This window comes from Lithobates pipiens, unplaced genomic scaffold (genome assembly GCF_037356315.1).
Source record: "Lithobates pipiens isolate NorthernLeopardFrog02 unplaced genomic scaffold, aLitPip1_a1.2 Scaffold_28, whole genome shotgun sequence".
NCBI lineage: Eukaryota > Metazoa > Chordata > Amphibia > Anura > Ranidae > Lithobates > Lithobates pipiens.
The window spans coordinates 56,899,431-56,912,050 of NW_027507789.1; the positions used below are offsets into that span (position 1 = coordinate 56,899,431).

General features: G+C 48.4%; 1 protein-coding gene across 4 annotated transcripts in view; it reads left to right on the forward strand.

Moving 5' to 3' along the window:
- Positions 1-3,946: 3,946 nt before the first annotated feature.
- The window catches only part of LOC143935412 (uncharacterized), an 82,619-nt gene continuing 73,945 nt past the window's right edge, over positions 3,947-12,620 (forward strand). For all 4 annotated transcript variants that reach the window (XM_077459255.1, XM_077459252.1, XM_077459256.1 and 1 more), the window contains exon 1: positions 3,947-4,088. In XM_077459255.1, the coding sequence (XP_077315381.1) occupies positions 4,022-4,088 (67 nt within the window). In that variant the 5' untranslated portion in view covers positions 3,947-4,021. The remainder of the gene's footprint in view (positions 4,089-12,620) is intronic.

The window sequence follows — 12,620 nt, forward strand, 5'->3', positions numbered from 1 at the left end:
AAAAGTCAGCAGGTTAGGGGGCACAAATTACTTGCCTTGCCCCAGGCGCTGACAACCCACGCTACGCCACTGCTGGAATGGAACTGACAGAGCGCACAAACCCCACTATAGCACTGGCGCTCGCTCTGCCTTCAGCTCCACCTGAGACTCTCGTCACTGGTTGCTATAGCCGCCTGACGTCTACCAACCAGTGACCTCACAGTCTTGACTCTGCCCAGCATGCAAAGCGGAGAAGTTAACTTTCTCCTCCTCCGCTCCTAACGCTCTCCACCATGCCGGACGAGGCTGTCAGCGGGGGCAGCCCCAAACACTAATCCACCAGCACTGCACTCAGTCAGGGTTACCATCTCCGCAGCTCTTCCCCTAGATGTGTCCCTGCCTCATACCGCAGAGCAGACTGAAGTCGCCTCCCCCTCCTTGGCTATTTACAAGTACACGGAGAGGGTACAGGGACACTGCTGTGCATTCCTAGCGCTGATCTGAGATCTGTTCTAAGCTTATGTTATGTGTATGTAGATGGGCAGAGGGGGGACAGGGATAGTGATCAGGATAAGGGAAAAAGTGTCCCCCCAGCTGTGGGGGGGTTCTCTACTTAGTGGGGAGTCTGTACTGTAGGGGGGTCTGTACTTACTGGGGGGTCTATACTCAGGGAGGGGGGTCAGTACTGAAGAGGGTCTATAATGAGGGAGGGGGGTCAGTACTGAAGGGAGTCTATACTTAGTCAGGGGGGTCTATACTGATGGAGAAGGGGTCTGTATTTAGTGGGGCGGTCTATACTGGGGGGGGGGGGGGAGTCTGTACTGAGGGAGGCAAGTCTATACTTGGTGGAGGGGGGTCTTTACCGAGGGGATATATACTTAATGGAGAGGGGGTCCATACTGAGGGAGAGGGTCTATAGTTAGTGGGGGGTCCGTACTGAGGGAGGGGGTCCGTACTGAGGGAGGGGGCCTATAGTTAGTGGGGGTCCGTACTGAGGGAGGGGGTCCGTACTGAGGGAGGGGGCCTATAGTTAGTGGGGGGTCCGTACTGAGGGAGGGGGCCTATAGTTAGTGGAGGGAGTCTGTATTGAGGTGGGGCCTATACTTAGTGGAGGGGGGTATGTACTGAGGGAGTCTATAGTTAGTGGGAGGGGTCCGTACTGAGGGAAGGGGGTCTGTACTAAGGGAGGGGGGTCTATTATTACAATGTAATAATAGAAATACATTTCAATCATGGTATTGGGATGATATAAGTTCTAAAACCAGCCATTCACCCGAAAAGTCACTCGCCGCCGAAATCCTGCTACCCCCGGTCCTTGCCAAAATTGTCCCTGAACGGCAGTTTGGAAATGTGGTCACCCTAATCGAGGCGGATCGGATGTCAGCGGACATGTCACGGCTGACATCCGACGCTCCATAGAGCTGTATGGAGTGACCGTTCAGATCCGCCTGAAAAACTGACAGGCGGATCTGAAAGGTCCGCATGTGTGAAAGGGGCCTTAAAATCCAGGTTTGAAAAGTTCCAGGTCTCATTGGCATCTTTTTTGCTTATAATTTTGTATACTCACATTCACTAGAACTGACTTAGGCTTAATGTACACGGGACATTTTTACAACCTCTTCTGAACGATTTAACTTGACAGATAGTAACCCACGTTTAAACGTCCATTTCGGTGCGTTTACATGTCGAGTTCGGGGGCAACTGAAAAAAGCTAGTAAAAGAGCTAGCAGAAGATAGAGGAGTAGTCCAGGGAGAAGACCCCCAAAGACAGAAGACCCCCGGAGCTGTGCAATAAACTATTTTAACCCGTGTGTGTTGTGTTTTTTTTTTTTTACTTTTTTTCACAGGTGAATGGGTAGGGGTACATTGTACCGCATACTCATTCACATAGGGTGGGGGGCCGGGATCCGGGGCCCCCTTATTAAAGGGGGCTCCCGGATTCCGATAAGCCCCCCGCCCGCAGACCCCGACAACCAACGGCCAGGGTTGTCGAGAAGAGGCCCTTGTCCTCATCAACATGGGGACAATGTGCTTTGGGGTGGGGGGGCCACGCGGCCCCCCCTTCCCCAAGGCACCCCCCATGTTGAGGGCACGCGGCCTGGTACGGCTCAGGAGGAGTGGGGGCACTCGTCCCCACCCCCTTTCCTGGCCAGCCGGGTAGCATGCTCGGATAAGGGTCTGATATGGACCTAGGGGGGGACCCCATGCGGATTTTTCGGCGTAGGGATTCCCCTATAAGTCCATGCCAGGTGACGGGGCCAGCGACGCCTCCTTCGCTGGTCTCGGCTACCTGGAGACGCGCTCAAAATGAGTGGACTTTCCTCCGCGTGTGTGGGCAAGTCCGTTCATTTCAAAAGTACGGCGGATAGTCCAGCAGACTTAGTACGCCGTATTAGTGGGCAAGTAGCTAGTTCGGAAATTCCGGCGGAAAGTCCACCAGACTAAGTCCGCCGGATAGTCTGCTACGTGTGTACGCGGCATTAGATATACTGAAAACAAGACGCAGAAGAAGAATATAGAAAATAATTCAATCCGGATGGCCGCACTCCAACAACAAGCAGGGGCATAGCTATAGAGGGTGCAAGAGTCATGATCGCGGCTCAGCCCCAAACTGCCAGGGGCCCTTGCGGCTCCCCTGTCAGTTTTGTATACACTTGTGTGAGCCGGAGTCGGGGGGCAGAGCTGGCGGTCCTAGGTATGGAAGAATACTTGTCTTTACACTCTGGATGCAGCTAGCCTAGCACCAGGCTGGATAGGAGGGCTTGTAGGGCGGCATATAGGAGAACCGATCTCCTATGTTCTCCTCCTGTCTCCTGCAGGTCTTTTAACAGCTGCAGCAGCAGGATTGATTCTCATTTATGCCGCCCCGCCCGCGCTCCTATCCAGCCAAGAGGCAAGCAGTCATCCGTACCCAAGACCGCCAGCTCCGCTTCCCAACTCCGCCCCCCCCACCCTGACTCCCGCCTCCTGTCTAAAGGCTGTTCCTGCCGCTGGAATGATAGGAGAAAAGCCCCCTGCCCGAGGCTGCTCCTGGTAAGCCACAAACACTCTGTCACAGCAGAGAGTAAAAGAATGCACTGCCCAGCAAGTATAGTGTCCCAGGTGTGCTGCTTTCACTCTGCTCCCTCCCATACTACCCCCCCCCCCATGCTGTACCCCCACACTTCAATCCACTGCCTCCCTCCCATCAAAAACTGTGAAAAAAATAAAAATAAAAATATATAAAAAATAAAATTATAAAATAGAATTTTAAAAAATAATAAAAAAAAAAAGCTACTGACCACATTCTCTGCCTTACGGACCCCGTCCACCGCCTTACTGACCACGTCCACTTCCCTACTGACCATGTCCACTGCTCTAATGACCACATCCACTGCTCTACTGACCACGTCCGCTGCCCTACTGACCACGTCCGCTGCCCTACTGACCACGTCCGCTGCCCTACTGACCACGTCCGCTGCCCTACTGACCACGTCCGCTGCCCTACTGACCACGTCCGCTGCCCTACTGACCACGTCCGCTGCCCTACTGACCACGTCCGCTGCCCTACTGACTGACATCATTCCCAGTCCACGCTGACACCACTGGCCGAACTAGGGTTGCAAAGGTCGCACTTGTGACTGGGCCCTGGCCTACTGCCACCACGGCGAAGCCCAAGACTGAAGGACTGCACAACATGTGAAAGGGATCCCCTGTGGGCTGTTAAGGGTCATGGGATCAGTTGGAAGGGCTTTGGGCTCGGAGGGAATGGCTCAGGTCGGAGGTCGGGGGGGCCTTCATGATTTCCTTCACCAGGGACCTGAAGTTTCTAGCTATGCCTCTAGATTTCTTTATTGGTTAAAAACCTTACAGCAAAAGATGAAATCAACAGCTGACATGTTTCACACCATAACTACTGGTGCTTACTCATAGCACTTTAAGTAGGTGGGCTTTAGGAGTGGGGGTGGCATGTTATGTTATATATACTGAAAACAAGATGCAGAAGTATATAGGTGACAAAACCTCGCAGGTGAACCACAGCTAGAAAGAAATCTTAGAGGAAATGTTGTTGAAGACATTTGTCTGTCTCATGTGCTCTGTCACTATGGCCTTAGACGTCTGTCTTAACAGTAAGTAAAAGTTTTCTTTGTTTTTCACCATGTTATATTTTAATATACTGTATTTGCTGTACTTTGGGGGATAAGACTTCAATAAACTCGTTTGGATGTATTTTAGTGATGGAAATATAAAGGAAAACCACAAAAGGCTTAAGATTGAATTTACAAACCTTGTTAAAAGGTCTGTTTTAGCCCTCGTTCACACTGAATGCAGGTTTTAAATCGTGCAATTTCAAACCCGCATTTTAGTGCAAGTTCAGGGGCAATTCAAAAGACATCTGTGCGGGTTCATGCACAGATGTCTATTGAAATCGCTTCCGAAGTCACCAAAAGTAGCGTAGGAACTACTTTTTGAAATTGATGCGATGACACAAAGTCGGCGATGCGCCGATTGGGACAGCGCCATTGCTGGCAAAAGGCTGCAATTTGGCATGTCAAATTGTGCCGATGTGAATGGGGGCTTAAGGAAGGTTTTAGAGCATGTAACAATTAGCAGACAAATCATATGCAAAATGAATGTATCTTAGCAGCTAAAAAAAAATAAAAAATGTATCACAATAGAATTGATGCACAGCTATTCTAATGCCCCATATACACGGTCGGATTTTCTGACGGAAAATGTGCGATTGGATCGTGTTGTCGGAAAATCCAACCGTGTGTGGGCTCCATCTGACTTTTTCCATCGGAATTTCCAACACACAAATTTTGAGAGCAGGATCTAAAATTTTCCGACAACAAAATCCGATCGTTTAAATTCCGATCGTGTGTAGACAATTCCGACAGACAAAGTGCCACGCATGCTCAGAATAAATTATGAGACAAAAGCTATTGGCTACTGGCCTCTTTATAGTCCCGTTGTACGTGGTTTACGTCACCGTGTTCTGAATGATCGGATTTTCCAAACAACTTTGTGCGACCGTGTGTATGCAAGACAAGTTTGAGCCAACATCTGTCGGACAAAAATCCGATGGGTTTTGTTGTCGGAATGTCCGACCGTGTGTATGGGGCATGACACACATGCTGGAAGGGGCTGTGGCTGGCAGAAATCATCCCACACTATGTTATTGCCAAAAATTGTAAAGATTACATTTTTAAATATAATCAATGAAAAGACAAAAATAAATTGCAAAACACTAATAGATAATTCACAGTAGCGTGAAACATATATAATCATCTCGGTGCACCATATATCAAAAAAAAAATTCCATAAAAAAAAATGCTCCAAATTGCATAATATTATTCACTCTAAAAGGGAAAAGGGATTGCATGAAGCACACTGGTGGTGGATTTGTGGTGCAGTTATTATCCTTTAATAGGATTCCACACGGAAGTTCAGCACTTTATATTTGGACTTTTTCACTTAAAGGACTCATTTAATATTATGCAATTTGACACTATTTATTGAATATTTTTTTAGATATATGGTGCACGGATTTGATTATATATTATATATAATATTTTGCGCTACTGTGAATTATCTATTAGTGTTTTGTAATGGAGAATTTGATATTCTTATTTTTTATTTCAAATATATATTCATATAGCAATTTAAAACAGTTTATTGATATTAATTATTTATTCTTACTATGTATCCCAAAGGCTGTTGTTTTTTTTATTTTGAACAGACCAGTAACAGAGGACTAGAAGCTCCTCCTGACACTGTTTCCCTAAAGATGGGCTGGGAAAGAGCTAGGTCACATGACAGCTGTATGTGAATTAGGAATTAAAAAATTAAAATAATTGCAGTGTCACCATCCACAAGGAAAGGATACTGTAAATAAGCAGTGTGTTTTTAGTATCACTTGAATGTCACCGCAAAGGCAGTTTCCAGGGTGGAGCATCTTTCCTAAGCAGAATGGAAGTTTTAGGCTGGGTTCACACTGATGCTGTGCGAATGGGCTCGATTTACATGCAGATTTGTGCCAATTTTCAGAGCATACTGCGATTTTGTGGTGCAATTTGTGCATAAGACAATGTCAATGACAATGCGACATGCTGCAAATGACGTTAGTGCACCTGCACATCGCTGTCTACGGCGCATGCGCCGAAGACAGAAGTGCCTGTCTTTTAGTAAATATCACAGTTTAGGAGATATTTCTGTGACCTACAGGTAAGCCTTAATCTAGGCTTACCTGTAGGTCAAAGTGGTTTGTAAGGGTTTACAACCACTTTAATGACCAGACCATTGTTTGCGATATGGCATTTCGTTGTTTTAACTAACAACATTGGTATATGGATCACCTCTGTGGTTTTTATTTTTTTTGCGCTATAAACAAAGAGCGATCATTTTGAAAAAAAATCTTTTTTTTTTACTTTTTGCTATTATACATATTCAAAAAAAATGTATTCATCAGTTTAGGCCAAAATATATTCTAAATACTTTTGGTAAAAAAAAGAAATCACAAAAAAAAAAAGTATATATTGATTGGTTTGCGCAAAAGTTATTGCGTCTACAAAATAGGGGATCGATTTAGGGACTGTTTATTGGTTTTATTGGTAATGGCGGCGATCTGCAATTTTTTGTGTGACTGTGACATTGCAGCAGACAAGTCTGACCCCAAATGCCACTTTTTGGGGACCAGTGACATTATTACATTGGTCAGTGCTATAAAAATGCACTGATCAATGTAAAAATGACACTGGGCAGGGTTAACACTAGGGGGCGATTAAGGGGTTAACTGTGTTCCCTCAGTGTGTTCTAACTGTAGGGGGGGTGGCTGACAGGAACATGACAGAGATCACTGTTCTTGATCACTTGGTTACCTGTCAGAATGGGGAATCACCTTGGTTGCTGTAATAGGTGATCAAGCCAGCCTGACCCACAGGCACACGCACGAAGCGTGCGCCTGCACAAGCCGCCGTACAGCTATGGCGATTTGTGCAGGAGAGCTGACCTGCCGCCGTATAACGACGGTAGCTGGTCAGCAAGTGGTTAATGGGATTTCAGATGGGATTGGGTGCAGCTGCAGTTTTTTCTTTTTTCAGGCCAATAGTACCAACTGTATTTACACTCATGTGAACACAAGATGCAATTTCACTGCGATTTGCACTGATGTCTATGGAGATCAAAATCACAGTAAACATGCGCCTTTTTTTAGCTGCATTGCAATCGCAACACATAGATGTGAACGACTGTCATTGAAAACAATGTTATTTCAGGTGACATGCGAATCTAGGCTTTTTGGAACTCATCTAAATCGCTTCAGATTCGCATCAGTGTGAACCAGGGCAAATAGAGCTCAATTTCCTCAGACCTGCTTTAGCTGGGCTGGTTAACCCCTCAGCAAGCCAAGCAAGCTCACTACACAGCACAATAAGAACAAAATTGTCCGTAAATTGCTTGAGGGCCAGTTCACATCAGAATGCGGTGCAGGAAACCTGCGTTCTGTGCACGTTTCCCACACTGCATTCAAAACGCACTGCAGTTACTATCTGCAGCAAGGCCAATGTTAAATTTTCGCAAATAATGTGCTTTTGCCTGCACCGGATCGCATGGTAGCGACAGAGTACCATGCCATCCAGTTGCTGTGCGTTTTGTAAAGTAGTGCATGCACTACTTTTGGTGCGGTCTGCCCTGATTCCAGCCCATTCAAACGAATTAGCTGCAATGTACTCAAATCGCATGTGAATCGCATAGGAACAAACAGCGCATTCCTGATTCATGGTGTGATTCATGCATTCCTGATTCATGGTTTGAATTGGCCCTGAACATGGGACAAATGCATATCTCATTGGGGACACAACCCCCCCCCCCCCCCCCCCACACACACACACACACACTTAAGCTGCAATAGGCAGCATACAGGGGTGTCACGCCTGCAATGCTTCCTTTCACGCTTGTGGCAAAGTTGAGCCAACTTGTGGCTACACATTCAAGTCAATGGGGAAGCCGTGCAAATGCCCCGCAAGAGCAATGCAGTTATACCAACTAGACCTTTATACTTCCACTTAAATGTCTATTTGCAATTATATACAGTATCTCACAAAAGTGTGTACACCCCTCACATTTTTGTAAATATTTTATTCTATCTTTTCATGTGACAACACTGAAGAAATGACACTTTGCTACAATGTAAAGTATTGAGTGTACAGCTTGCATAACAGTGTAAATTTGCTGCCCCCCTCAAAATAACTCAACACAGCCATTAATGAAGGATTTTTATGATTGCAGAGCCCTCAGGTGGCAATCAGATCACCCTAAAAATAAAAAGTGTGCCACATTCTAATAATGCATTTAAAGATATGGAGGAAAAAAATTTACTTTTCAGGCACGTTTATATATATAAAAATATAACAATCTCTTTATTTGTACACATCAAAGACACACTAATTCCAAAGATAAAAAAACAGATTAAAAGATTTTTATTCAACAGGCCCATGAATTAGCCCTAACAGAAAAAGCTAGATCACCAACAATTTTTTTCCTGTGGGGTGTTAATAATACAAATACAAACTCCCACTGGGGTGTGATATCAATTGCTGGGATGTATTTGTGGGTCCTGGTAGCTTTGTCTTAAAAACACAGGTGAATGCTCAACATGTTTCACGATGCTATCGCATCATCTATAAGTTACCATATAATTGTCACAAATACAGTGTGCACGATAAGAACAGATCCGTGTGTCTCTATCACCAACTCACCACGCTGAGAAGTTTGTCCAGCACACGCTGCCATGCCGCTACTACATCAACGGCCTTCCAGATGGACTCACAAGGGAAATGAGGAGAAAAGCTGTTAGATTCTGCAAAAGACTTGAGTCTGGCGCAGATTTTCACCTTCCAGCAGGACAATGACCCTAAACATACAGCCAGAGCTACAATGGAATGGTTTAGATCAGGGTTCAAAATTTCACAGTATATCAATCAACCCCAAAGCACCCTCCCCATGTTGAGGGCATGTGGCCTGGTATGGTACGGGGGGGGGGGGGGGGGGGCGCTTGATCGTCGGCCCCCTGGTCCTGTCCTCCTCGCTGCATGCTTGGATAAGGGCCTGGTATGGATTCTGGAAGGGGTGAACCAAATTTTAAATGACATTTCTCTTATATTCACTGACCGACACAGTTCCTCTCTGTAACTAAATGGGTTGTATAGCCTGCCATTAGGAGAAACTAGGCAAAATTGTTACACAATACACAGAACTTTAATCCTGCCCCAGGGGGGTGGACCCCGTGCTATCAACCCTCCTAGCAGCTGCAGTTTTTTTTATTTTGCCTAGCAAGGAGAATGACCTAGGAAACCCTGCGGGCCACTCGGTCCATGTTTTTACTGCAGGTTTGCTGCTTTTTGCGTAAGATGAGAGATCCTGATACCTTCTATCAACTGCCGGCTGGGTGACAGGCTGGTTAATGAAATCCTTGTAGTCTCCCCAGTCCAGCCATCGAGCGTGAGCAGGCCACAGCTACAGCTCGGCAGGCCACGACATACCTCATGCTCCAGAGGTGGTTGGTGAGCTTCAATGCTCCGGGGTATACATATGACCAGGCTACTGATGTCTGGATCACAGTATACCGGGCCAGTAACCCTCCCTGTAACTGCGCAGGAGTTGGCTACCACAGAATGTCTCCAAGCTCTTCAGGACTGGTAAGTACGGCTCTCCCTGCTTCGGTGGGGGGGAGCAGCTGGGCATTCCCTGGGGGGTCGATTCGGGGGCGACCTCACCTCCTTATCTTCTCTCTCAAGTCCCTATCACCCCTCCTTCCCCCCCTCTGAGGGGGGTGTCTGCATGCGCTGCGGGCGGTGTGTGTGTGTGTGGTTGCTGTTCAGTCCTGGTCCAGGTCTGGGGGTCCAAAAAAGGCAGGTTTTTGTGGAGGAAGTCTGTGTGTCAGCAGGCAGTTAGTTTTTATTCTTTTGCTTCTTTTCACCTAATGGCCGGCGGCCATCTTGGATTTGGGAAAGCTATAGATTCCCCTGGGGAGCTTCAGTAGACATTTTCCCTGGGATTCCTATGCATTGCATTGGCAGCCATTTTGTGAAAGCCAAAATGCTTTCTTCACCGCTGGCTCTTGTAACAGCTTGCAATGTGCTTTCTCTTGTCACTTCCTGTATGTGAGGGACACTGGATGGCTCTGTGTGGAACGCTGAAGCTGTTCTGCAGGCCGTTGCACCGCTGTTAGAGCTGCTGCTGCTGACACAGTTTTTATTCTCCTCTCTGCATCTGGGAACCTCCTAGGGACTACAGGCACTGTTGTTGGCATTCACAGAACGCCCCAGGGTGGTGAGTCTAGCGCTAAGCACCATCCCCCCCACGCCGCGGCAGCAGGAGGGTGGGACCTTCACTGTCCTAAGTCCCCTTTCAGGTGGCAGACAGGATAGGGTCAGCATGGCTTCATAAACTGGCGTTTCTTCCCCCGAAATCCAGGCTATAGCAACCGGGTCACCTGCGGTTAGTGCGGTGCGCATGGACACCCTGACGGCGTTCCTGGACTCCTATGTTGCTAAGATAAAGGCGGCATGTGGCAGGAAAGGTGCACGTAAGAGGCCCCTGCCCCCCCATCCTCTGGGGAAAGCTCTGATGCAGACTAGGGCCCTGCTGCGGCTGGAGACCCCTGCTCTGACCTATCAGACGTGGCTGACCAGGACCGTTCAGACAGTGAGGATGATTCCCCATCCGGGTTCGGGCGGGACAAGGCACTTGTTGGAGCACTTATCACAGCTGTGTTCGATACCCTGAAGATTCAGGAGCCAGCGGATTCCTCTGCTGATGTGCCGGTCCCCTTTGAGTCCCACAAGCCAGCACGTTCACCTAAGGTGTTCGTGCATTTCACTTATTTTGACAAATTCATCTACAGGGAATGGGGTCGCCCGCAACGGACCTTTTTGGTCCCAAAAAACTTGGCGGTGCGCTACCCCTTTGAGGAAAGCCTTCTCAAAAAGTGGTCGGCTCCTCCGGTCGTGGACCCCCCGTATCCAGGTTAAATAAAGTAACCACGATCCCGATTGAGGGGACTCCTGCATTTAAGGATCCCATGGACAGGAAGGCCGAAGCAGTGGCTCGTTCCTTGTTTATGCTTGTGGGGTCAGCCGTGCGACCTGTACTGGCATCCCCACTGGTGTCACAGACACTGACTGAGTTGGCAAAACTTTTGCACCGCAAATTGGGAGAGCAGAATGCCTCCCCTGTCTGCATGGAGTTAGCAGACCAACTAGTGCATGGCCTTAAGTACGTTTGTGACGCGGCCCTGGATACTCTCCCTCCGTTATCCAGGGCCTCAGTGTCAGCCGTGGTGCGGAGGCGCCTTATTTGGCTGAAATGCTGGTCTGCTGACCAGGCATCCAAGAAAGCCCTGACGGATCTTCCCTTCCTTGGCGACCGGCTCTTTGGAGCCTCGTTGGATGACATTATTGAAAATGCCATGGGTGGTAACTCCTCCCACACTACTCCCACAGGCCAGGAAGGCTAAGGAGCCACACCGCAGGCAAGGGCCCTCTTTTTCCGCTCACAATCGGCTTTTTCGTCTGCCCGGTGCTTCGGCAAAACAACCCCAGCCCGACAGGACGCCCACAGACGGTCAGAAGCATCCCTGGAACCGCAAGCCTAACAAGCCTGCGAACAAAGGTGCTACCGCATGAAGGTTTGCCCCCACCCACATCTCGGGTGGGGGGTCACCTTCGGGAGTCTGCAGCCCCCCGAGTCTTTACCAAAGTACTGGCTCCAGTGTTGGTGTTGTTGAGACAACGTGGGATCCCGATCGTGAGTTACCTAGACGATCTCCACCTGAGAGCTTCTTCCGCCTCAGAATTAAAGGAAGATGTGGCCATCACCTTGCAGACCCTGCAAGCGTTTGGGTGGCTGTTGAACCTAAAGAAGTCGGTGGTGGTACCAACTCAGCGTCTGGAGTACCTGGGATTACTATTGGACTCCAGGGAAGCAAGGCTGACTCAGATCTGCGGTCAAACTACCGCAAGTGGTCATCACTCCGTTTTTGCATGCGGGTGCTGGGGCTCATGGTAGCCTCCTTCGAGGCAGTTCCTTTATGCCCAGTTCCACACCAGAGTCCTGCAAGAGGATATCTTGACAAAATGGGACAAATCTCCGTTGTCCCTGGATCGGCAGATCCAGGTGAGCCAGCCAGTCAGGGACTCCCTGATCTGGTGGTTGAGGTCCCCGGAGATTCAGGCCGGAAAATCGTTCCTTCCTCTGAAATGGGCGGTGGTCACCACAGACGCCAGTCTGTCCAGCTGGGGTGGAGTGATGGGGATTCAGTCGGCTCAGGGCCTATGGTCGACGGAGGAATCCAAGTTGCCGATCAATCTGCTCGAATTGAGAGTGATCAGGCTGTGCCTCCACACATGGTCGACGTCTGTTGGACTCGGTGATTTCAACTATGCTGAGGGCGTGGAAATCTTCTTCCAGAAAGATATACCATCGTACTTGGAAGGCCTACATCTCCATGTGTGAGGAGAAAGGGTGACATCCGCGCTCCTTCTCTATCCAGGATCCGGCTGTTTCTTCAGCAAGGTGTAGACCAGAGGTTGGCGTTGAGCACCATCAAGGGGCAGATTTCAGCTCTGGCTGTCTTTTTTTCAAAGACCCCTAGTGTCTCA